The sequence below is a fragment of the Linepithema humile genome, chromosome 5 (assembly GCF_040581485.1).
Source record: "Linepithema humile isolate Giens D197 chromosome 5, Lhum_UNIL_v1.0, whole genome shotgun sequence".
In the NCBI taxonomy this organism is placed as follows: Eukaryota; Metazoa; Arthropoda; class Insecta; order Hymenoptera; family Formicidae; genus Linepithema; species Linepithema humile.
This window is the reverse complement of record NC_090132.1, coordinates 26,675,960-26,701,953: the sequence shown is the minus strand read 5'-3', so window position 1 is coordinate 26,701,953 and position 25,994 is coordinate 26,675,960. Positions and strand designations below refer to the sequence as shown.

At 46.5% G+C, this 25,994-nt stretch overlaps 1 protein-coding gene across 5 annotated transcripts in view; it reads right to left on the bottom strand.

Annotated features, from left to right (window-relative positions):
- Positions 1 to 25,994, bottom strand: part of sog (short gastrulation) — a 40,315-nt gene that overhangs the window by 9,753 nt on the left and 4,568 nt on the right. The window contains exons 1-3 of one of the 5 annotated variants that reach the window (XM_012359207.2): positions 18,062 to 21,035; positions 4,565 to 4,668; positions 1,609 to 1,738 (exon numbers count right to left, since the gene is read on the bottom strand). In XM_012359207.2, coding sequence (XP_012214630.1) covers positions 1,609 to 1,738; positions 4,565 to 4,668; positions 18,062 to 18,191 — 364 coding nt within the window. In that variant the 5' untranslated portion in view covers positions 18,192 to 21,035. Of the gene's footprint in view, positions 1 to 1,608; positions 1,739 to 4,564; positions 4,669 to 5,240; positions 5,291 to 8,364; positions 8,770 to 18,061; positions 21,036 to 25,994 lie in introns of those variants that run through there. The other 4 variants (XM_067355054.1, XM_067355052.1, XM_067355055.1 and 1 more) reach the window with 4 other exon arrangements.

Below are 25,994 nucleotides of genomic sequence, written 5' to 3'. Positions count from 1 at the left end.
TTGCGCGCGAGAGCGATTATCAAAAACGACTCCCCGTCGTGTCCCCCCCGTGTCGCCGCTTGATCGCCCGTGTGACTCGAATCTCACGAGCCGACGAGCCCGAGTGACAGCGGCCGTTGCGCGACGCAACGAGTTCTTTATCAAAAGTGTCATATTAACCTAATTGATAATGCGCGCGTCTTCCGTTGCATCGTCAATAACCGGCGCGATACGGCGATCGTAAAAATGTGTGACGGGACGAAGGCCTCCCCTCCCCCTTCTCCTCCGCCGGTCTCTATTTACAGGCGCGCTCTCGCCGAAAGCCAAAAAGGAGAACGATCGGAATCTGCGTATAAACGATGTATAAGAGACTCGACGCACTTCTCGCTCCGCGCTCTCGCATCCGAGCGATTTCGCTTCCATCTGCGCGCGCGATCTCCTCTCTCTTCCACCTTGTCTCTCTCATCCGCCCATCTATTCTTATTCCCGGCGCGCTCGCGCGCGCATTATGCCCGATCATTACGTATGCTAATATTTACATTTAGATTGCACGACTTAATCGAAGTGACGCCATACGGTAATATAGCCGGCGCCACGGCGCTAAACCGCCGCCGTCCGTCCTCGTCTCCTCCTCCTCCTCCTCCTCTCTCTCTCTCTCTCTCTCTCTCTCTTTCTCTCTCTTCACCGATTACAGCTCGAGTTCCCTCTCGAGAGAACGCGATCAACCAACCTTCCCCACGTTAATCCCTTCGTTTCATTTTTTTTACCGGTCGCGCTTTTACTGTCCCTTTTTTTTCGTCACCGCCGCTAGGCGAACCGTTTCTCGCCCACTCGCCACGATTTCTCTTTCTCGTCCCGCTTTGTCTACATTTCCAGGTAAATCCTTTATCTCCCGTTTATTGTTATCCGCGAAGATATACGGGCGATCGACGACGGCGGTGATCCGAAAGATAATTTCCACTTGCGGTTTCCTCTGGTGAACAATTTATGCGCGATAAATATGAAGGGCGAGAGAGCGATAATATCGCTATTCGTTGCGGAGCGTTTCGTGCCAATTCGCGCTCATTACCGTGGCGGTGCTGGCGCACGCAAACCTTATCTGGCGGTCTTATCAGCGCGCGGCGTATACCACTTTCACTGCATCGGGGCGGCACGGGCCAAATTCTTCGAGTGCGCTCCAACGGGCGCTGCTGCGCCCGTTCTATTTCTCCCTCGCAGAGAACCTTAATCTGCATTGCGGCAGTCGCGATAGAATGCGGATAGAGCAAAAGCGCATAGTTGAGATACTCTCCTTTTTCGCGAATATCCAAGCGAAAGGGAACGTAATATTTATGGTGGATCGCGTCCCGTTTATTTCAGCGCGCGAGCAAACGTAAAAAAGATTGACTGAAAATATAAACAAAGCGAGAAATAATCGAATAGTCGAGACACTCTCGAGACTCGTGCTTCTCGTTGATATTGAAATGAGAGAGAGAGAGAGAGAAAATAAATATATTCGCGGTGGATCCCATAAATTTGATCCGCTTTATCTCGCGCATTTTCGCACGCCTTCGACGCGAGATCGTAAAAAAGATTGACTGAGAATAAACAACGGGGCGGAAAATAATCGGATGATGTTGCATAACTTACTGAAATCACCGGGACAAGATTTGCAGCATCGACCCGGGATCAGAACTGGTTCGTCGCACGTGAGTTTCGGGCATTCGTTCTTGATGTTGCGGCATTGAACTCTCGCGATGATGCGCCGTTTCTTTTGCACCTGAAAGCAGAAGCGATAAACCGCTGATGAAAACGGCGAACCACCGCGCCCCGCTCTGTCGAGCTCCGTCTTCCTCGACGATGATTCGCTCAGGACAAAAGCGCACGAGATATTCTCCCTCCTGCAAGTATTTCTCTGGGATTCTCCGCTTCGAGTTTTCGCCACCTCTATATTTCACTCTATCCTCATCTCTTTATTTAGTTCGCGTTACGTTCGGTCGCGCAACGACGCGATGAACACAAAGTGATACAAGAAGGAGGCAAGCGCGCGGGACAAGCGCGATGCAGTTGCTAAAATCATGACGCAGTTCGTTTTACGGGGAAGAATCAAGTCGAGGATTTTATAGAGCCGCGGCATTCCTGCGGCATGAAACGCGACGTTCGACGTTCCGACTCGACCTGGAGAAAAAGAAGTGACCGCGATCGGCAGGACAGCTTCGAGATTCGCGAGCGTTAAACTCGGAAAATTGCAGGGAGCATCGCGAGGGACCGCTGCAAAAGTAAATTTGGAATTTCGAACGTCGTCGCAGCGCTCGTGGCGCGCGATAAAGATCGCGAACGCGTCGGATACGGCGATTCGTGTTAACTCTCAAGTCCCGATCGACATTCGATTCTACGAAGATTCGTATTGTTAACGCGCTTCTTAGGATCATAGTCGAGTGTCGAACTTTTTTTCATCTCGCAAAGTCCAGCGGAGATGTGCGCGTCGCGTCCGAGACGCGGCCGACAAGACGCGACATTACTTTAGGCGAAGAGACATGGCTTCTCCTCTCGACGTGTGATTCACGCGACGCGTCTGCTTCTTCCACAGGCAAGACCGCGCGCGACCTATCAATAGCTCCTCATGTACACTGAAGAGGGACTGTCATTCCTTCGAAGTCTAAAAATAGTAGGCCGCGCTCGCCGCTCAACACGTCCACGAGCCGAACATAACAGCGCACCGTCGCCGTCGCCGCCGCCGCGTCTCTCGCTCTCTCGCCGTCTCTGTTCCATCCATCTTTTCAGTCGATCGCGATATATCTTTGAAGGAAGAAGGATTTCAACCCGGGTGAGAGAGTGTGTCGCGCGCCTTCAGCGCGCTCGCTCTTGCAGAATCTAGCTCGAAGCTCATCGGAATAAATCTCGCATTTTCTTCTGCGAAAATCCGAATTGTTTCAATCAAAAATACCGTCTCTTTCCTCACAATTGTTTCTGCAGAGTGTCTCAAATCTTAGAAAAAAAAAAAAATTGGAGGCAAATACAAAATAATTTTTTTACATAAAAAATAAATTTAAATAAATTAAAATAAATTTGTTTCGAATTTATTCAGAAATTAATTGTAAGAGCCTCGAGTTTTAAATATCAAATTCGAAAAAAAATACTGAAAAGAAGTGAACAGCTAATCCGTCAACCGCGAGATAAAAGCAAAATTTTTGCAAAGAGACACTTTGAGAGGAATTTTCCAAGAAAATTGTCTGAGAATTCCCCGATTTCTACAACATAATAATTCTCTTGATAATTCCAAACAGATTTTTACAGACAGCAGATAATTTATTCTGTTATTATTATATCGAGAAAAATTGAACTTCGCGGCGTCTACGGATTTCTCAGCCTACAGTGACTTTAATAGCGTCGCGCATAACGATCGTAGTGACCGTGTAATTAATTTTCTTCTCTTGCTAAACTCATCAGATAGTTTCTTTCTTTCATTAACATTTATGATTATTTATCGCGCGCTTAATGCACGTATAAAAATTCCTGAACATTTCCACGTAAGATTTAATAATGGCGCGCGCGAAATTTCCATATTTCGAATGAATACTTACAACGGTTTATTTTCATGTTAATATTTTGACACTTTCGATTTCAATTTAATTTTATGACCCATACATTCTTGTGTGCAAAAACGTACAGAAATAAATGCAAGGAAGAGATGTAGGCGGGATATTCCGGATAATAGAAGACACATCTTATGAGGAAAACATTCCGAAATTTATGCGTGCGCTAAACGGCGATAAAGCGTGCGATAAATAATCGGTAAATAATGCTAATGAAATGCTATCTGATGAGCCTACCGAGTGGAGAAAATTAATTATGCGGTCACAAAGAGAAGTGTGCGATCGTACATTATATTCACACATAAAATAAATGTTTTTTTTTTTTTCTGTATTTACAAGCGACGTTGGTGTCCCGGCGCGAATGTTAATGCACGATTACACCTCTGTAAAGCTCTCGAGCGACGAACAATCGAGTTATCGTTTACTGCATGTAAATGCGAGATGGAGAAGAGAGAAAAAAAAAAGAATTTAGCATTGCGCGTTGCTCGCGTCGCATTGTAACGAGGGCACGTATACACGTGGAATACAAATGACGATTATATTGCGCGATCGAGTAAACATTCGTGCGCATTTTCGTGACGCAAATGCTCGCCGACTTAACTTCCCTCACGTTTGCCCGGAGCGGCCTCCGAGCGACGGTTGAATCTGGTGTTTCGACATTTGATATGTTACCTTTATGTCAATATCGCGGTATTTGCCGGCCCAAGACGCTAAATTACACGCTACACGCAACGAACAAGGCACCGTAATTATAAGAATATATGACGTTCTTTTATCGCCGCGCGCACATAGCAACGCATAGAAATTTATTCTGATAGAAATTAATCCTATCTCTATTTTGTACAAGTTTAACAGTGCCACAGCTGTATCGATGTCAGACATCAACTGGTTCGATTGGAAAAAAAATAACAGCACTGAAAGCGAATTTTAATAAGTATCTGAACGTGATTGTAACTTATTTCTCAACAACAAATGCGAAGGTAAATACATATAAAAGCTATAATACATACCGGTATGCACTCGCACTTGATGCAATACATGACTCCGAAAGGCGGTCCCAAATCCGCAAACCATGTCGTGCCGAGTTCGCGGATCTGCTTGCCAAAGATGCATTCTGAAATAAAGAAAAAACAATTGGTATTAAATCGCAAATTTTTCGATTTTCCAGGTATTTTTATTCCAATTTCGAGGAAAAATTACAAAATTTTGGAATGCAAATTTTGAGTGAATTGATTTGTTGCGTGGAATTTTCAGCGTTTTTTTACTCTGAACACTTTTATATTTCAAAATAAATGATTATCTGAATAAAATATCGCTTAACTGCCAACTCAGCCGACCAGCTGACTTCTGGCCGTTCGCAAAAAGCAAAATTATCAAAGAGATACAATTTCAACAAAAATTCTCCTAAAACAAAAGACCAAATAAAATACCCTGAAAATTTCTTGAATTTTCCAGACAAGAACAGTTGCCGTCTGGAAATTCCAAGTTTTTCTAGTTGTTAAGCGTACTACATTAACATAAATTATGTTAACAAATTTAAACACCGTCTTATTAATAATTTATCGATTATCCATTGACGGAACGGATTCATTGATTGAACAAATTCATTCATTAAATAAATGTGTATTTTGCAGTTCACGTATTACTGGAAAAAAAAGGGGAGATATATTCTAGGTGCGAACACACTTGTCTGCTCTTCGCTGACGCACTTCCGTTGCCATCATCGACGAATGAGGCGCAATTTGACGCGGGTATAACGTAATGCGCTCGGTATGTACATCAGCCGCATATTCATTCGTATTCATCGATAATATGCGTTGCGCGTTCATTCAAACCTTCGAGTGAGACACTGCAAGCGCGGCGTGTTTTATCTCTTGTCAGATGCAAAACTCGCTGTGTTTACGAGTATAAATATACCGTGTATGTACAATTAGCTAATCGATGTTGATCGATGGCGCAGCAGACAAGTTTCCGGCTCGCTTTAAATCCCTGACGAATTGCTTTCGCAATAACTGCGAAGTGTGGAAATGTCGAGGGAAAAAATCATGACCGAAGACTTGTACAATATTGCTCAGCAAAAACGCGATAAAAAATATTAAATTAATAGCGCTATGTACACGCGGTCTTTCCGTCTGGTTAGGCTCGTCTTTTTTTTCACCGGTAAAAACAAAATGAAAGAGAAACGATTGAAAGCTATATAATTGCTTTACGTCGACCGTCCTTTCCTTTCCGCGTAAAAATAAATGCGTGGAAGCACCCCGAAAATAACGCAATGGGAATCGCTCTCATCGCGTATTACGCGCGCGTATATTTCGCAGTATTCTTATTTCTGCCGAGCGCTACTACAGCGTCGCTTTTTTTTTCTCTCTTCGCCCATAGCTGCATTCGGTCTGAGATCAGTGGAACTGCATCAAGGTTGTTTATAAGGACGCTTTCATACGAAGCGCACACACCTCGTTTCAAAGTCAACAGATATTCTTAATGCCTTCGAAAAAGAAAAATCGACAGCAGAAAATCATTTCCATCGCGTAACTCTTTAAAATGGAACAACTTTTGCCTTTTCTTATGCCGCGGATGTCAAATAAAAAGAATTAACAGAGAAATAAAGTGTCCGCGGAGAAAGAGAAAAAGAAGGTCGATTGCGAAGAAAGGTATGGTAGATTTGTCAACGGGAATTATTCCGCGCTCGTCAAAAATTACAAAGAGAGAGAGATAATTCGGTCAAATATAAGTGGGAGAAAGGGAAATGGAGAGAGAGAGAGAGAGAGAGAGAGAGAGGCTCGTTTTGCACGGGGTCATTGCACCGCGCGCGCTAAGTCGTTCTCTAAGCGCAAAGTCGCGGCCCTAAGTAACTAGGAGTCCGAGAGAGTCACGGCGCAGGCTAACTGCATCGAAAATATGCGAGTCACGCGGCATAGAGCGCGGTAAGGTAAATCGTGTTAACTCTCTCCTTCTCTTGCTCTTTCTCCAGCATTCCCGATAGCGATGATTCGCCCGGCTTTTCTTCCGCTCCCCTAGCATCGCTTGCGGCTCTCTCACGCGCAACGATACACACGTGCGACACATCTCTGCACATATTTCCGCCTCTAACGGAGCCTCTCAAGAGCGACTTTCTGAATTGGTTAATCCACGAAAATGTTTCCGCGGAGTTTAAGTAATTAGCGAAAAAAAGAAGAATCCCTTCACAACAACAAGTACAACTTGATACAACACGATATCTTCTTTAATTTATTTCGAGTGGATTTCACTTTTATAGAATTTAAGACATAGTTATAAAAAAATGCAGATTTTGGAAAAACGCAGAGTGAAGAATCTTCAATGTTCTCGTGGAGAATCGATCCTAAATTTCGCTTTGGGATTTCGCTCTGAAGAGATGTTCTGTTGTTAGCGAAATACTGTGTAAATAGAACGTGTGTCACTGCCTTCACGATTTCAACTCTGTATACGAAACGCATGATTAGCGGTGGAGCTTGAAAATTAATAGCGGCGCGCTTCGTGAGATCTTACGCCATGTACTCGCAACTCATTCGCGGGTACGCGGCTTGCCAACAGACGAATAATTTCTCTTCTTTGTCCACGTATACACATCATTATATCATCCGCCCGTGCGCGCACCGAACGAGGACGGTTAGCCATTAATTGCTATCGCGTCAAACGTGAAAGCTAATGTATATTCCGAATATTATATTCGGACGAGTATCTATTACAAACGCGTATCTGCAAACACGTTCCCATTATTCGCCATCACCATTCGCAGGCTACTCTCGAACGATATTTACCGACGATAATGGCTGCAATTTGTCAAGAATATTAATCGGCGATCATCCTTCGCGGGCGAATTCGTGCCGCGTCAAGCGAGATGAGACGAGACGCGATATTTAGATCGCGAGGCGCGCTTAAAGCGCCGATTTTACGAGCCGATCGAGAGAGAGAGAGACGGAGTTTTCGCATCAACGCGACGGACTTTCATTACGATGCCATGAGTACGTCTTCGCTCGGCTAATATAAATAACGCGAGCGCGGAAAAGAGCGCGCGATCGAGATCTCCGTAATCCGCTGAGCGCTGTTAAGCGAATGGCAAACACGTGCTACCTTTCGTTCCTTTTTTTTTCTCTTCGCTTTTCCACCCCTCTCGTTTCCGCATCCCTCTCGGATAGATTTACGAACGCGTGACGTCCATCCGCTTGCGTTCTCTTTCGCCCGCCGCGTCTCTTTCTCTCGCTCCTTCGCTCGGCATCTACCGGCATCTCGTCTCGAGTTTCACATCACCTTTAGCATCGCGCACGCTCTTACGTCCGCGTCGTGACATCGCGACGCGAAAACGCTGCACGAGACACGTCGGTCCCATCCCGCGTCGTGGCGCGGGTGGCGGAGAAATGAGAAAGCGTGACGAAAACAACAGGCACGATTTCCGCGTACGATTCGAGAACCAAGTACCTTTTCTATCGACAGCTCGTGACGTCTGTACAGTTAGCCGGTTTGAAAAATATCGGCCGTTATTTGTTCTCTGCCAGGATAATCAAGATGATCCCCCCCCCCCTTCCTCTTTCTATTAATAAAAATATGACGTCACAGTCACAACTGACGATAAATTCAGTGACGAGCTGCCGTGGCGCGGCGACGCGTCAATGCGAGATCGATATCTACACAGCGCTCTATAATTGCACCAGATTCTCGGAGGTATTAAGCGCAATCGTCACGTCACGTGCCATCATGCGCGTCACGGATGTCGCCTTACGTAACGGCCGTCCGGTCCGTGAAGCGACCGTGAAGCGACTTCGTCTAGACCGAGAGAGACGGAAGCCCTTACCTTCGTAAGGTACATATCTCGCCGTCGGAGCCACGTTCGAGCGCCACTTTCTCGAGGAGATACCGAATCCTCCTCCTCGTCGTCGTCGTCGTCGCCGCCGCCGCCGCCGCCTCGTCGCGCCGCGCCGACTCTCGGGGACATTTTAGCGTCTCCGCTAAAAGCGGGCAGACACGTAGGCGATGTACGGTGTCGTCCGATTGTTTATGTATGCGTGAAACGTCCCGCGCGCGCGAGCTGATACCTGTCGGCGCGCAGATTTACGTGGGCGACACGAGTACGCGGACGCATCATTCAGTTGTGTATTTTCTTTCTCCTTTTTCCTTTTGTACCTTAAACCGTATTTTGTTACGTTACTGAATTTCATTTTGAGTTTACTTCATCCGCGATCTCGTCCCCGAATTCGCGAGTTCGAAAAGGGCTTTCGAGTGAAACACATTTCTTGTGTATTTGTTGTTACAATTTGTCTCCCTTAGAAACGTTATTATACACGCGACGCGAAGAAACTCGCAGATCTAACAACAGAAATATCCGCACCGATCTCGATGTCGGAATATCATTTCGACTGTGAAGGAAACTTGGACTTTTCACCGTAAAAGTTTGGACTTGTTTCTCTACATACTTTTCTATTACGTCACAAATTAATCGTTGTCAGCAATTCAAATGCATTCCTTTTCAACAATGCATTTTTATTTATCCACTTCTTACTCTTATCTACGTATTTTGATGTGAGTTTGAGGAAGCGCAGGCGTTATATCATTTTATACGACTTACGTAAGACGGAAATATATTTTGACGATTTTTTTTTCTACTCGACTCGACGCCTCGATGCTGCCATACGTTTATGCGCACATAAACCGTTCCCGTTGGATATATATCCCCGTATATGTCCGTATACACCTACGTGATGTCACGCACGGCTCAGAAATGCCGACCTTGCGCCCGCAGCTTAAGTCAGTGCACGCGTAATGCGATGCATTCACGTTCGCCAAGCCTTTCGGCCAATCCCTCCGTTCGGTCGCGCGACGGCCGCGCTGATAAGAGACGGCTGTGGCGGCGGCGGCGACGACGGGCGGCGTATCTGCGACGCGCGGAATACGTGTATGCACGTGTGTACGCCCGCGATATGTAAATACAGCGACGACGTGAGACGAAATATCAGCTAAGACCCACATTAGACAAACGCGGCATCGTTTCTTCCTTCCGCGCGAAAAATATCAATTAGTCCGCGTTCGTAAGGAATGTATTCTTTCCCCCCTCGACGCTATTGGAAAAAGAAAACGTACGGTGCAAATTATCGTAGAAGCGAGAATACGTTAACCTGATTAGGGAGATTCTGATATTCGATGCGACGCGATAAACGGCATAAGTCACGCTTCGGTTCACATTCTTTCCGGCAGAATGAAACTTTCGCTCCTCTCGCGAGAGAAAGAGAGAGAGAGGGTGAGGAAAAGACGCGGGAGAAAGAGTAATTGAGTTAACTGCATTGGGATTATGCCAGAGCTCAAGCTTGGCTTAAATCAGAACTGTCTGACGGATAGACCGTTTTACGTCGGCGAGTGGCTCATTCGTATTACTCCAAACTTCTCTCTGGCTCTGGCACGTGTCAATTCTCTCGCGCGAGCCAAGAAACTGACTGATTCAGTTTCGCGAAAATGCAATTGTAATGTCGATCGTGCGTTACGCGTGTAATCGACAAAAAGTGTCACAAGTGCAAAAAGTGCGATAAAAAAAAAATCCCGAGAAAAATGACTGACGTGCGGAGCTTCCGAGCGTGAATACATTTTTTTTTTTTTTTTTTTTAAAGAGATATCAATCTTTCCAGACATATATAATTGCTAACGCAGGCGCGCGTGCTGGAAAATACGTCGCATCCATCGCCGAGTCGCGACAACCGCGAAATAATAAGAAAAACGGATGATCGTTGGCCGATGACGCGCTTACTTTTCCTTCCTTCTGTCTCGGTACCGCGAAAATGGACATGCCAGAAGCAGGAATGATAAATAACACATTCGAGCGACGTCGGCTCGTACGATTTATCGGAGCGACGATCAAGATCGCTATTGAGAATAAGGAAAAGGTCTCCGCCAGTTCCGCTCAAGGATGCCAATTGAAATCGCTCTTCTTTATGCGGTATATTAACGCGAGAAAAGAGAGGCTTCGGCTTTTAATAGAAAACCTCGATGCTCGAAATTATGAATTATTCATTTCGCGAGAATGCCAATTAACCGATCAACATGAGAATGTTTACCCTCCAGAATTTATATTTGCTATGCAATAAAAATTGTTTAGATCTCAAAAGACTTTGTGTCTTTTCTTTCATTGACGTGCATTCGAAATAATTAGAGAGATATCGAATGATATTTGTGGGTAACAGATGATCGGCATTTTAATCGCTGACTCGACTTGTTTAATCCAATATGTTACGAAAACGATGAAACTTGGCGTAAACAATTAATTCCATGCATTTCTCATGCACTCGACACCGAGTATCGCGTAAAACTAATAATATCGAAGATGCAATAATCTTATGCTTTGTAAAAGAATTCGGTAAATTTACAGAAGTAAGATGTAAAAATTCCGTTATGATAAGTAACGGAAATGTACTAAATAAATAGTATAAAATTATGTAAATTTACATTATATATCTAGTAAATTTCTGTTATTTATCGTGTAATTTTTACATCTTAGTTCTGTAAACTTACCGATTTCTTTAACAGTGTGTACAATTGAAAGAAGTTTTTTCAAATAATTCTATTTCCGACTCTACTGACTGCATAAAAAAAAATTTGTAGCAAAATTCACAGATTTCCAGGGATATCTCGATTGGATTGATGTTTGTTGTCCGCGCGCCATGCACTTGCTTAACGACGGCAAGTGCAACGCAATGACGACCCTCTATTTAACCAAGTTCGAGAACCTCGGCACGTCTGCTTCAAGTAAATTTCCGAGGAAGCCTATTTGCGCGATGATGATTCCAGCACTCTCGCGGCAGATGACAGATAACGAGCGACCAATCGCGAACTGCCATTCGTTCGCGGGGCACCCGACAGATTTTGACGATGCGTCGCGCAGTAATGGCGCAATGAATACTGCCGCGCTAATGACGTAAATTAGAGGATTTCGCAGCGATCACGTATATCACATTGCGCGTTCGCGTCATTCAACAATGACTCTCTATTTATTTTGTTTCGCGGCTATCATATGATCACCGCGGTCTCGCAAGTGAAACTCCGCAGACGATCATAAAGAAAATTGAATCTTTCTCACTTTCTCAGCGAAAACACCGTGGAATAATAAATATACAAAATGTTATAAGATTTAAACGCTCAGTTCAGACACGAGCTATTTATAGAGCGGCGCTAGTATAACATTCTCGAACCGTCCAGACTAAACTCATCCGCGAGAAACGTAATGTGTAAAATTACTTCACAGATCGGCGAGAAAAAAGCGAGCAAAAAAAAAAAACATGATTCCGCAAGACAAGCTTCTTATCTCCCGCCAAGGATAAATGGAGACGCCTCGTAAAATCAGGACGAGTCGTCCCGCGCGCGAGAAAGAAGGAGGAAAAAGGAACAATCCACTTAACGGTGCACGTGTCTCCGTAATAAAGTCAACTCGGATTTATGCGACGATACGCGATGTGCGCGATACGATACGACGCGATTACGCGCGATACCGACGATACGAACGATACGCGACTCTCGAAGCTTCGAAGCTGAAGTAAGTAACGACCAACAAGTGGGATCTTAAATGACATTAACGATACCGATTAGCGGTGATGCCTTTCGCGAATAAAATCGGACGATAAAATTGGGAGATCGCGAAGGGAAGTAATAAAAGACAGATTCGAAGCGACAAGAGCGTCAAACTCGACAAAACTAAATCTTCGAAGATCCAATATGATTATATCGGGCTGCAATTACGATTGTACTTTGAGAAACGTGTATTTCCGATTATCTTTCCGAGATCGTAACACGATTGAGCCGAAGTGAAAATTACTGCGCTCCGCAGACTCGCGTTCATTCACCGAAACCAGACACGGTCGGACCACGGAAGAAAGTGAAACCTTGGCTCGGGCCGAGTTGATAACTCCCGCGCAACATCAGCAGCGATCGGTGTCTCCCGTTCATTCACCAAATCCGATCCACGCGACAACATTAGCCTTGCGACACGCTCGACCAACGCGGCGTCATCAGTTATTGTAATTTCACATTAATGTCATATTGAATTAAATAATTTCGCAAGAAACGGTATTTTTGAAAATAAATTCTGTATTTGAATATTTAAAAGAGATGACGCGCGCGAACCTCGTGATTCTCCCTTTTGACGAGGGTTGGCAAAACCATGGCGGTGGTAGTTCTCGTGCGCGATGAAGAAGGATGTTAAGACAGAAAAGAGGGAGGGAAAAAAAGGGCCTTAATGCGATGCCATACGTACGCGAAGAAACGGCAAATACATAAACGCATATTCCATACGTACGCGGCTGCATGCCGCACATACGTAACGAGGAATCTTGTTTCGTTGCGTCTGGTGACCTTGGAGGCGTGCACCGTGAAAAAAGAGCAAACCGACAAATAAACGCCTCGTAATTTTAGATTCATCAAGTCCACCGAGCGCGAAAGATCCTTCCCGCCCTTCTTTCGTCCCCTCGCTCTTTCTCGCGCCTGACCCCCGTGTCCCCTCTTCGCTTCTCCCACGATCATTTCTTATCCTCTCTTAATGTACGCCGGCCTAGCGAGCATGCGAGAGCAAAAAGATGCCGGAGCACTATGTCATACTTGCCGTCGTAGACGCGAGAGAGAGAGAGAGATCTACTTTGAAGTTGCGCGGGCCCGCGCGTTAATGCGTTGCGTCTATAGTCGCTAAAAATTCCTGTCCTCGACCGACCGATTAATTTTCCTCCGGCTAACTTTCCTCCGGGAGAGCAGAAGGAACCAACAAAAGCGCACGTCGTGCGCCTTGCAGACGCGACACGCTCCTTTAGTCGTCGCGAAGCGCTCGTACGGATCTTTAGAATCTAAACTTCTTTCGAAATCTACACACCGCCTTACCGGGTATGTTTCTCCCCCCCCCCCCCCCCAAACAAGGTTACACGAAAGGCAAGGCTGTCCGCTATAAGGAAATGTATAAAGCACGAACCGCACCTATATTGTCATCCGAGGATAATGGCAATCCGCAACCTATTTCGCGCATCCTGCCGTGCCTCGTCCGGTCGACTCTCTAACGGGTCACCGCGAATCGTGTATCGATCGGACGATAAAAGACAATATCTCGATCGAACACGTATCCTACTAAGAAAAAAAGCATGCGATATTCTCCAAGTGTCTCTTTTACGGGAATATTTCAGGGCACACGCGACTCGGCGAGTCATTAATCGCGTGAACGAAAAAGTGCGCTTCGTAAATGTCGGAGAAATTTCACCACTAAATTTGAGCGCGCGCGCGCGCGCCGGATAACGCTGACGCGCACCCCCCCCCCCCCTTTGTACATGCAAACGTAGAATTTGCTTAGCTTTCGCCGGAGATTCCGTATAAGCGCACCCGCGACAATAAGAGAGAGAGAAAGAGAGCGCGAGAGAAAAGACAGAAGGAACGAAACCTCGCGGAGGACCGAAAGGGAAGAGAAACGAAGAAGCCGTCCGTCGCGGAGGTGGTGGTAAGTCGTTTTGTGTCTGCAGCTCGTCTAAATATATACGATCCTCTTCGCGGCGCGAATGCAGCCTTTCTCAAAGAAGCAGAGGAGACGCGAGCGCGGGGCCCTGTCTTGATTTTAGAGAAATCCTTGGGAGTGCGCGCGAAAAATCGCGAAAGGTGAGTGCGCGACGCGGACGGACGATCCGCTCGACTGAAGCCGGACCGAAAAAAAATGCGTAGATTTATCTCTTTCTTCCGCTCAGCGTCTCTCGAACGCTAATCCTCAGTTTAATTACTTTACAGCTGCAGCGACAAGAGTATTCGATCGTAAGTGACTTCCTTCTTACGCGGCGATCGCGCGAAATTCTATCTCTCGTAGCTTTTATCACGAGACAGCACTGGTTCTTTAATATACGTATATAGTCAAATAAAGAAAATTTATTGCAGGAGCGCATTTTTAAACAACAAAAGTTGTCCCGTTTATTGGTGTTCGAGGTAAAAAAAAAACGTATTGCAGATTTCTACGCATAGATTTTTATCCTAAATTATTTTTTTTTAATTTTAAATGCCTCCGTCCTTTTCTTACTATATTCACTTCTCTCTACTATAGATCACGCAATAAATCGAGTGTATCCGGAAATTGTGTAAAACGACAACTACGAGGATTATGACGTCCCGGACTCGGTGTGCGTCGTGCGTCGTGCGTCGTGCGTGTTACGAGCACTACGTGCAACGCCGTCGTTTACCTACTTAAAAAAAGAGCGCATTAGCTTGCTAAACTTCTTTAATGCACAACGGCGACGTTGTCTTCGTGGCTGCAGCCAATTAGCCACGAATCTCGCACGGAGGATCGAGCGATGCGCTCGCAAGAGCGTGCGCAAGTGAGAGAGAGAAAGGGAAAAAGAAAGAGAGAGAGAGAGAGAGAGAGAGAGAAAGAGAGAGAGAGAGAGAGAGAAAAGAGTTCGAATGCATTTGCCGCCACGTGAATAAGGTCCATTTATGTAAAACTCCCAGGCGTTTTTAAACACGCGTTTCCAAAGTAATCTGCGATCGTATGAAATTGAGTAGAAATTGGTCGAATCCGAATATGGGAAGGACAGCAAGGCGCTTTTTTTTTAACTTAAATGCTGTCTTTTCAGCAGCAAATTCTCTCTGTTTATCTTTCCCTTCTACTTAATCGCATATTAAAATTAATGACTATATGTACAAACAAAAACTAGTTGAAAAGTCGGCGCCTAAAAGTGCTGTTAATACTGATTTGTATAAAGTGCGGCAAAAAATTATTCACGAAAGAGGAATAATTGTAATTGCTCTACGCGCCTCAATTCATCATTCATGCAGCCGTTCGGAGCAGCAAATTATAAATACCAAAAAAATTGTCATGCGATACACATAATCAAGGATTTTGTCAAACCAAATCTGCTGAATTTTTATCCCTTTCCTTTCCGCGACGCGAATCGTATCCATACGATTATCATGCGATTGTAAAGCAAAGTTACACTGTCGGCGTGTAGTGGGGAAAAAAAAATAGAAGATTTCACGGAAAGACGTCGCACGCTGTAAGGCAAACGCGCGCATTTTATTTCTACAACATTGTCTTTTATTTCTACAACATTCGAGTCGCGCGTGAGGTTCGTCCGCTGTCGCCACTTCGGTGATAAATACTAATTGAGATTAGCATCAGCAGCTATGTTTAACAGGTGTCTTGTGGGATCCTTCGAAGCGCAGGGAGAAGATCCGAGGAAAGAGGAAAATCGAGAGCGAAGGAAGAGAAAGAGTTCGAGAGATATTCGGGAATGCATTGTACACACTATTTCTCGAGTAATAGAAATGTCAATGTAGCAATAATATACAGTTTATAAAAGTCATCAATATGTTATTTTATGAAAGCAGTTTTCGATAAATTTCGAAAATTTAACAACACTAAAATATTCACATTTTATGAATTTTATGAATAGTTTTAGAGAAAAGCAGGTAAGAAATGACTTTTTCATTAAAAATCAATAAAGTGAAATTAAAGACTCGTTGAATCTTTCTCGTTTTTTTTCGAAAAGTCTCGCGAAAAGTCTCGCGCTGAGTGCAACTATTCATAAATTATTTGTTTACGGCGAGAAGTATGAATATTATTGCAGTAATCGACACCCGTTTCGCACGCGGTCGCGCTTAATGTTCGAAACAATTTGTACGTGACGATGAATTTACGAGCTTTTAATGCGCGGATAATTACACACGTCCAGGTATACACGATTAAGAACGAACCGAAAATGGTTACTAAAGGTCCAAAGAAAATATCAGGGTCGACAGCTTGTGGTATACGCTTAAAGCCGACGGCCAGAGATCAATCGAGGTAGGTATATACTCGAGCAAGTATATACAGCCTGCCTGCGGCACCGTGGTCGGCTAGGTACACAGCTTTGGGGGATAACCAGCCGTTAACTCTCCCCCTCCTCCACTTTAACACCTCAAACTTAATTAATACCAGTGGCGATAATGCTATTAACGGCGCTTAAGCCGTCGTGCAAAATCGACGATACCAATTAACGCGGATATATATTCGCGAATTAATAACGAGCCGTTCATTAAAACGACACCTTCGCACGCTGGGTTTATTCGGTAAACACACGTGTGACGCATGTAATATTATCGATCAATTTGTGCGCCGCGCACGCGATAGCATTCGTTACTGTTTTCAAAACATACGATATCGAACGATACTCGTAGCAATAAGACAGTATTGGATTGTCGTCATCGATGCCGTACGACGCGATTTTTTCTTCTCAAGATGAATTATGCGAGCCGTAGTGTCGACGATGCGTATCGGATCGAAAGGAGGAGCGCATAGTTGAATAAGATAAAAGAAACATAAACTAGAGCATGAACCGTGGAGAATGGAGTGAAGAATGGAGGAATTGGTGGAAGGAAAAAGAGGGCACGAGCAAGCCGGTGGACATTGCTAGATCCTTATAAAGAAGAGAAACGAGCTACTCGGTTCCTTTTCTCTCTGCTTACGCTCCTACTCTGCCCCTCTCTCGTCCTTCTCTCTCTCTCTCTATCTCTCTCTTTGCCTCTTTCAATCGGCATGACAATTCGCAAAAATGTTTGAGTCACGCGAATAAATACCTAACAATGTAGTGGGCTTCATAAATCACAAACAGTGTAAACTTGAACAATTTTGTAGAAAATTTCGTAAGATAATAAGCGCGAGATTTAATGTTGATAGCAGCGTACATGCCAGAGATTTAATACCGATAACGGCGCACATCGAGAGCATCGATAGAGAGATGATGGAAAACTTGGTCGTGACGATTATCTTACAATGATTTCATTGAAAAATTGATCAAGTTGTTGCAAAAGGCTTGTCGTTCTTCTATTACGTTTCACGTTAAATAAAATTAGAAAGTTGTAGTTTTGTTTTGAAAAAAGAATTAAAACATTTCTTTCCGGAATAAAACAAATGCCAATTCATAAATCTATCGAAGCTAACAGCGATATTTTGCTGTAATTTTATTTCTAATTTCATTGAGAGAAACACATTGAAGAAATCCCTCGCATCAATCTAACATCAAACTCGAAATAAGCGGTGCACAGGCAGAAACGAAGTGTTCCGCGAGCGGAGGAGCGCGCGGTTCACACGCGGTGAAAGCGTAATCTCCCGCGGCCACCGCGAAGAATCGCATTATAATCGGCCGCGGTCACGTTAACGGATGTGCGCGGGTGTGCGCGACGGTGGTTCCCGCATCGATACTCTCGCTCCCTTTTTTTTCTCGCACCGTCTTTTTTCTTACGTAAGACTCTCCGCGAGCACGCCGCTCGTTCGACACTCTCTAACCTTTAAAGGACAACAAACCGCTCCGTGACCTACGGACGAAATCGGCGCTAAGGCGCATTAGGAGGCTTCGAGAGCGTTGTTGAGAACGAGACCGAAACACGGTCACTCCTGCGCTGTTTGACGTTTTGCCGAGATCGCGCCGGCACGAGATAAGAATCGTCTCTCTTTCTCTCTCTCTCTCTCTCGACGAGCGCTCGGGTAAATAACAAGTAAACAGGATATATAGCAGACTTACCGGCCGCCCGGTGTGGTCTCCTCGCCCAGTCGTCCTCTATCAAGGGTGCGACCTTCCGCGCGTACAGCGTCAAAGGGCAGGAAGCGACGATGAATAGGATCGGCAGCATCAAACCGCCGTGAAGACGCATCTTGTCGGCGACTCTCGGTCTCTCGCGCGGACAATCCTTTTCTCTTTCTTCTCTCCTCTCCTCTCTTTCGCCGGTTTATCAGCCGGTTACTCTCTCGCGCTCGTTCCTGGCACTCGTCGCTGGTGCCTTACGCATATAGCGCGTTTTCCACCTCTCTCGCTCCCTCTCCTTCTTCTCCGTCTCCGTCTCCGTCGTCGTCGTCGTCGTCGTCGTCGTCGTCGTTGTCGTCGAAGCCGCGGCACTGGTCTATTAACGACCGTTCACTACACAAAACCTTCTGCACTATCTCAACACTGCGTAACCGATTGCCCGCTCCGCTTCCGTCGGCGCGGGTAAAAGTGCTTTTGAAAATTCGTATCTCGCAGCGGCGTGCACGGACGCCTTCTAATCTCGAACGGCGCGTCGCGTGGAGACGATCCGCGAAAGTATGAGGGCGATCTTCTCGCGAACTTTCCGCATTACCGCTCGCTGTGTCGCACGCGCGCACCTCGCGCACCTCGCGCTCGCACGAGGGAACGAAGCGAAGCGAACTGCGAGAAAGCACCTCGCCGCCGCCGCTCTCGCGCAACTCCGCCGCCGCCGGCCGTCGCTACTGCGCGCGAGATCTTTCGATTCGCTCAACGCTCCTCTCGCGCCTTCTCTCCTCTTCCGTGCCGGCCTACGAGAGCGCGATACTGCGGTACAGCACGTTTTATAAGGTGGTAGGTAACACGCTCTTGCCGTGTACACCGAGTGCCCCCGAGACGAGGAGACACGGCGAAGTAAAGCAGCGGGGCTTCGTCGCCGTCGGCTCCTCGTTCGTCTCTCCTCTCTTTCTTTCTCCCTCTCGCGCCGCTCCTCGCCACGCTCTTCTCCTTCCGACCGCACTTCTCTTCGTCGTCCTCGTCGTCTTGTTTCTCGCCCTCTCCTCCGTACCTCTCGCGCCGACTCGTGTACTACGTCTCTGTTATTCTCTTTACCTCCCGGCTGTACCCTCGCCTACCTCTCCCTTGCGCCAAGTGACGCCGGTGCGCATCTGACACACGGCACACCGATGATGCGACCGCCGATTCCAACGCGAATGCGCGCCTCGCTTAACCGTATCGGATAGCAAACGTCCGACTGACTGACTGACTGACCGCGAGCCGCGTCTGGTCAACTCCTCTCTGCTTCTTCGGTAGGAGGAGAAGGAGGTAGTGGTCCTCCCGCGCGCGAGCGCTGCCGCGTCGTCGCGACTCCGCTCGTGTCCTCCTCGAGATCGCGAGAGTGATCGCGATTGCGAGATCGCGGAAACCGCGTGTGCAGGCTGGGCCGCCGCCGGCGACCGAGTTTCAGCGCAAAAGCCGCGCTCCTCGAATTCCGATGATCGCACGCGCTCGCCCGCGCGCACGCCACGCCTAATATAAAACGCTTTTCCACTTTCGTACCCCTCCCCGTATTCCTCTCCTCCCGCGCGGAAGAGATACACGAGCTCGACACCCGACGTCTCTCTGCCAACGGAAGCGTCGCTCTGTCTGGCGGTCGCGCTCTCGCGCTCCTCTCTTAGAATAGTTCCCAGCCACGTGCTATACCGCGCTCCCGGCGAAACGACCGATTCTCCTCTGTCGTGAAGAGAAAAAAAAAAAAATAGAAAAGATCTACGATTATCGCGGCGATAACCAAACTCCTTATCTCCACGCGCCGTGGAATACAACGCAAAAATAACAGCTCTCGAGTGGATCGGTTCGACCGATCGGCGGCACTCCAAGGCACTCGCTTCCGGCAGGCCTGGCGTTGACAACTGTCCGCAGGCCGGTTGGGTCCGTCTCTTTTATGGGGATCGTCGGTCCCGTCGACGACTCTCGCTGGGGTTAATCGTGTCGTCCGGCGTGTTGCCACGGATCTCGCGCGCACGGTGGGTGTATCGGATGTAGCGAATCGCTGTGCTGTCCGCTCGGCGATTCCGAGAGGTGTACGAGACGATGCCGCGCGTGTGGGTGCGCCGCTCCCACCATCGAGCTGAGCCGCGTTCGAGCCAAGCCGCGACGCGATGGGCGCAAAAGTCGTCACCCGTGCCGTCGCGACGACATCGCGCATATCTGTACCGCGTGAGAACCGCACGCCGAGATATCGACGATTTTACAACAACTCTATTGCAAAACTCTGAAAAATGATGCGTCGAACAATTCGTCAGGAATAGAACCGCGCCCGCGGAATTATTTTCGAAACAATGCACAATGACGAAACTTGAGAGACATTTCTGATTTGCGCGAATTCGGTCAGGCGCTTCGGGCGAAAAATCGAATAATAGCATCCGCGTGCAATCCGAATGCATCCGTTATTTCTCTCCCCGCTATCATTTCAGACGTTAAGTGGCGAGAGGTATCTCGGTCGCGCAACAAGCATCTAACGATAAATTTCGCCGAGCGCGCAAACACTACGTGGACTTGTAAAATTTATGCAGCGTTCGGATTAAATCCAACTAGCAATAGCGCGTTAAATCCATCCGTCGGAAAAACACTTCACAAACTTGTTGCACATACCCGAGAAACGTTTAGCGCTTTATCTATTCGCCGGCGTTTAAATTACCATGGCAGAGAAACGAGTGCGAGATAAACGCGTGATATATTTTATTCCAAAGCGACGCGCGACGCACATGGCTAATATTCTAGCGGACTTGACGAGACTGTTTGTTCTGTGTCGTGTCTGCCGTATAAAAGAATACGAAGAGAAGAGATGGAAAAAATTTTACGTTACAAGTTAAAAAACAAAGAAAGACTTGATTGACCACTTAAATTTCGATAAAAGTTAGATTCGTTTAGACGAATTTCCGACGCTCTACGCGGAATTATAAAGCTGCAAAAGATTCCACGCAAAAAAAAAAAAAAAAAAACCGTCGAGAACGAGGACGCGAGCGGGAATTTCGCGGAACGGAAAGACGCAGCGCGATAAACATCGGTAATGACACATCAATGGCTCGAATGTTTTGAATGAAGACGCACAGACCGCAGACGCGATAAATCTCCATCAGATTCACGACACATCGGGATGACGGCGACGTTAAATAAGTTCACTGCGCGTACACGATGCAAATTTCGCTCGCGACGTCAATCGTATATGCCTCAAAGTTCGCAGTTTATATCGAACGTCGACGTAATAGAGTCGCGCATTATTTATTCGCTTTGACGCGTCGTGACGAATAGAATAACAGATGGCATATCCTCCCCGCATAATGATTAATCTGGCACGTCTCCCCTATGCATCCGCTATTTTCATTAACTACTTGCGGATGTCGCGCAAATGCAGATTAGGCTGCAAACGCGCGAAAGGAGGCTACGAGGAACGAGCACATGCGGGGAAAACGGACGTGTACGCGAGATCTCAGGGCGAGAAGAGAAAAATGACGAAGAAGGACCGCGATAATGTTCTTACGTTTGAAAACGAGTGACAGAGAGGGGGGGGGGGGGGGGGAAGGGGAGAAGGAACGGACGCTTTTGCAGATTCCACGTGAGATACCTGCGGCATTCTTCGCCCTGCAACGAGGATATTAAACCGGATGCGCATTCGTCGTGGACGACGTTCGTCGTGTACATTTCCAAGAAAAATATCTTCCGCCTTGAAACGGATTTTACGACGGATTCTGTGTTGACGGTCCCGCGCGCGCACACCACAAGATCCGACAATGCTCACCTCTTTCTCTCCCCTTTATGGTCGGTCTTCACGTTTCCATTCGTTACGCCGTCGAATTATTATTTTCGTTGACTAATTGGATAGATTCCGGCGTCCCGTAAAACCTATTTTGGAGGCGAGAGATCGGCCGGGCGTTCCACGAACGCGGCCAAACGACAATTCCAAGTGAGAAAGGTATCTTCGCGCCCGTCCGCCTGCCACCCTTGCGCGCGGCGCCGCTTTTATCGCCGGCGCGCATCTGATGACGAGACCGAGATGTTAGCACTCCCACGCCGTTAGGCCGTCCATTTATCCCACCCGACGCACCGAAACTCCACCCTCCGCCGTCACTCGGCATATCTCCGATCGCGGAATAAGAAGAAAAAACCCCGAGAAAGAACGGGAGGGGGGGAAAAAAAAAACCGTGCGCGCGAAAAGACTCGGATCGAGAGGCGCGACGACTCCCAATTTCGCCGGCGATTTAAGTCGTCATTGTACGGAGCTCGTACGCGAAGCGAAATAAGAAGAAATAGCAGGATCGTCCCGCAGGATCATCAGTCTCTATTGTAGAATTTTACGATGGAATTCTGACGGTGCATCTTGCGTTTTCACACAACACGAACAGGTATGGCGCTTGCGGCCGGAAAGAAAAAGACGCGGGCGCGAGCGTAGCCGGCGATCGGAGCGCGGAGGAACGGGTAGGGTAAGCGAGAGAAGAAGGCGAATGAACGAAGAGGAGAAGAAAGGAGCTTAGAGAGATCGACTTGAAAGGATGGTCCGGTCGCGTCTCGAGACTATTCATAATCGAGAATGACAAATCTAATAGATTCTCAGCAATGCCGGCCCGCCGCGAGAGAATTGAGACGGGGGAGGGGGGGGGGGGGGAGCGGAAGGGAGAGAAATGAAGAGAAAAAGTAAGAACGGTTTTATTCAGCGCGCACAAGGAGCGGATGTAACGCTCCATCGAGTTCGGACCGCCGCCGAGTTCTCTCTCTCTTTCTCTCTCTCTCTCTCTTTAACAATAATATTCTTCCCCTCGGCGCCGAAAAGAACGACCGAACACCGAATGAAGTCAAACTCGTCCACGGCATGGAGGTGCCGGCACAATGCTCATTGTCGCGGCGATGGAATGCGGAGAAGATTTAGTATTGTTATTCGCGTATTTTACGCCTTTGGGCTGACAATAAGCGCTAGACGTTCGAGCTTCAATTTCTCGTGGTTTTTCTGAGAATCGAATGTAGCTGTAAACGCGACGAGGTGTTGACGAGAGAACTGTTGAATTCGCGTCAAGCGACGCGTTAAGTTCGTGAAATCGATCCATAGCTGGAGATTCGGTCGATTGATTTCCACAAGGTTCAACAATTTTGAAGAATATGTGACGCGATACGACGCAACATGAGCGGATTCCCATTGGCGTCGTTCAACTTTCAGACTCTGGACATTATATTATACGCGAAAATTTACATAAAAACAATACGCGCGTCGCGCTACATGTAATTAAGTGCGGAGAAATATCGATACACGTCGAGCGAAAATTTCATCGGCGTCAAAGAAAGAATATAAACAATGATCGAACGATTCTTTTCCAACGACACGCCGAGTTCTTTTGCGTGAAATCTATACTTCCACTTCCACAAATGCACTTATATCGCCGGCTGAAGAATATATACGCGCTGAATAAGCGGAATGATAGCGAACGGTGTTATCAGCTGTGGCAGAAACGAAAATGCAACGAATGGCGCGCAACCTGCTCGCGATTACGTTTACCTCATTTACTTCGTAAACCGTCGACACAACCGTTTATACTTAACGGGGTAATAGACAGCGTCGCGAGCGATCGGCCAGCGAGATAATACGGCGCTGTAACGCGATGCGCTTGTTTTTTGAACGCGAGCGGACGCACATCGCGCATCGTATCGTCGCATTAAATTAGACCTAAGGTCACCTCGGCTTCACTGACAACAACGATATACCATGAACATGTCCTATACAACGCGAAAGAAAGAAACAGAGGGGAAAGCGTAGCCGATAATCACCGCGGCAAGATTCTCCGGTTTGTGTCAATTAATGTTTATTGCAATCGAGAAACGCGCCGAGTTATTCAGACATCGTTCGCGTCTCCTTTCGAACATTTTCCTCGTCGATTAAACTTTTTCGCTTCGATGAGACAATAGAAAGAGAGGGCCGTATCACACATGTCGGTAATGTACGAATAAAGAGAATCTAATGTGGTATTTTCTTTGACGTGATCAACGAGAATTCTCTGCACTTGTATCTACTGCTTTTCGAGCTGGCGCCAGTACGCTTCTGATGAAACAAATGAAAGTTTTCCGCTCACTGGCGCCATATGCAGCTGTGCAGTATCATTAATCCCTGAGAGACACGTTCCTTCACGTAAAGTTGAATGAAGGTAAAAATTCTCTCTTTCTCTCTATGTTAAATAAATAAATTTATGGCACTTCGTCGCCATTTACACCTTTTTTCATTCTGACAAATTCTCGGTTAAATACGACGTCGGACATAAAGACACGTTCCGGTGATATTAAAAGAAAATTTCTTTCCGATGATTTGGACAGGCCTGAATACCGACAGCTTTGACGATTATACCCAAATACATAAATCTAGAGTTTCGAAGCGTGACGTTTATTGTAATTCTATTAAATTTCATAGAAATACAAATGAGAAATTTACGATTCCCTGCTGTGGTGGCGCCTTTTCTTAGCACATCTGTTCCGACATCTTTGGCATCTTGTGTGGCATGTCTGATACTTGCAGTCAGGTAAAAATATTTTGCACTTAACTGAGTGTGTTTCTTTAGAATGCGGACTAAGTCTTAGAATGCACATTCGGTTTTTTTCTTTTGTAATAAATTCTTAATATTCTAGATCTTACAATAATGGACGATTTCGCGACGGAAAGTCCGTTTATTACCTCAATGCCGGTCCTTTATTATTCCTTATTTCACACGTTGCTCATAATTACTCTAATTTCGCGCGTTCAAATAATAGGTTCGCTCGATATTCTCATTTCACTTTTGAACAGCTCTAATCATGTTTCTTTTACTGTTTCATCAAAAGTCGAATCGACTTTGCCCTTGATATGTTTATCGCGTCTTTATTATTCGCACGGCGACACCTCGTGCAAATCGGCTTCGTATCCTCTCCAATAATACTAAACCTTACTATTTCGCGCAATTTTCGGCCTCACTCTTTTCCGTCGTTACTTGTCTTTCACGTTATCAAAACGTAGAGAGAGAAAGAGAGTAAGAGAATGAGCGAGGGAGTATGTCGGACCGTTTGATACATAATTGTTTACGAATGCAGCGTACGATTGAAACTTTGGAAAATAGCGAGAATGTATGCGCGCGGGAATCGAAAGTGTGTGTGATAGAGAATATATAAGGACGGATTTTAAGAAATTAGTTTAGAGTATTTTCGAGAGTGAGTTTTTGACGTTTCAAAAAACAGAAAGTTTATAGATCTGTTCTTTATAGCTGAACTGACTACACTAGTTCAGAGTTTATCCATATTGGAAGGAGAAAGATAAACTCTGAACTAGTGCAGCCAGTTCAGCTATAAAGAACAGACCTTATATGAATCTTCCTGCACTTTTATACCGTCAATAAATTGTCATTCCCGTTACTGCTGACTCCCAATCATTCATCCCGCAATAGCGCATAGATTTGCCGCGAATATTTTCTCGTCGAACTGAAGAAATTAGGGAATACTCGCAAAGAATTTCTGGCGTGACACACGGCGTGGGCGTCCGACACTTGGTTTTATCCGACGCGCAGTATGGCGAGGCAAAACGGCCAGGGCGATGGTGATGAGGAAGGGGAGGGAGGAGGAAGAAAGACGAGACAGGGGGATGTTTCTCGCTCCTTGTTACTCCAGATTGGACATAGGAGATCTTCGCGCGCCGCAGACTGCTCGCGCCGCATTATCGCCTGGACTCGTAGCCCGAGCACGAGGCTCGTGTATCACCTCTATGCGGAGTCATGCGACGGCGCCAACATTCCCATCGTTTAACGACGTGCGCGCGCCATAAAACGTCCAGATCGACACGGCGCTTATTTTCCTCCGCGTACGCGACGCGAGTGCGCGCGCGTGTTAAGGTAGTACATCACGTAAGAACGCGTACGCGGAGCTAAATTAGATGTGTATCTAACGCGCGCCA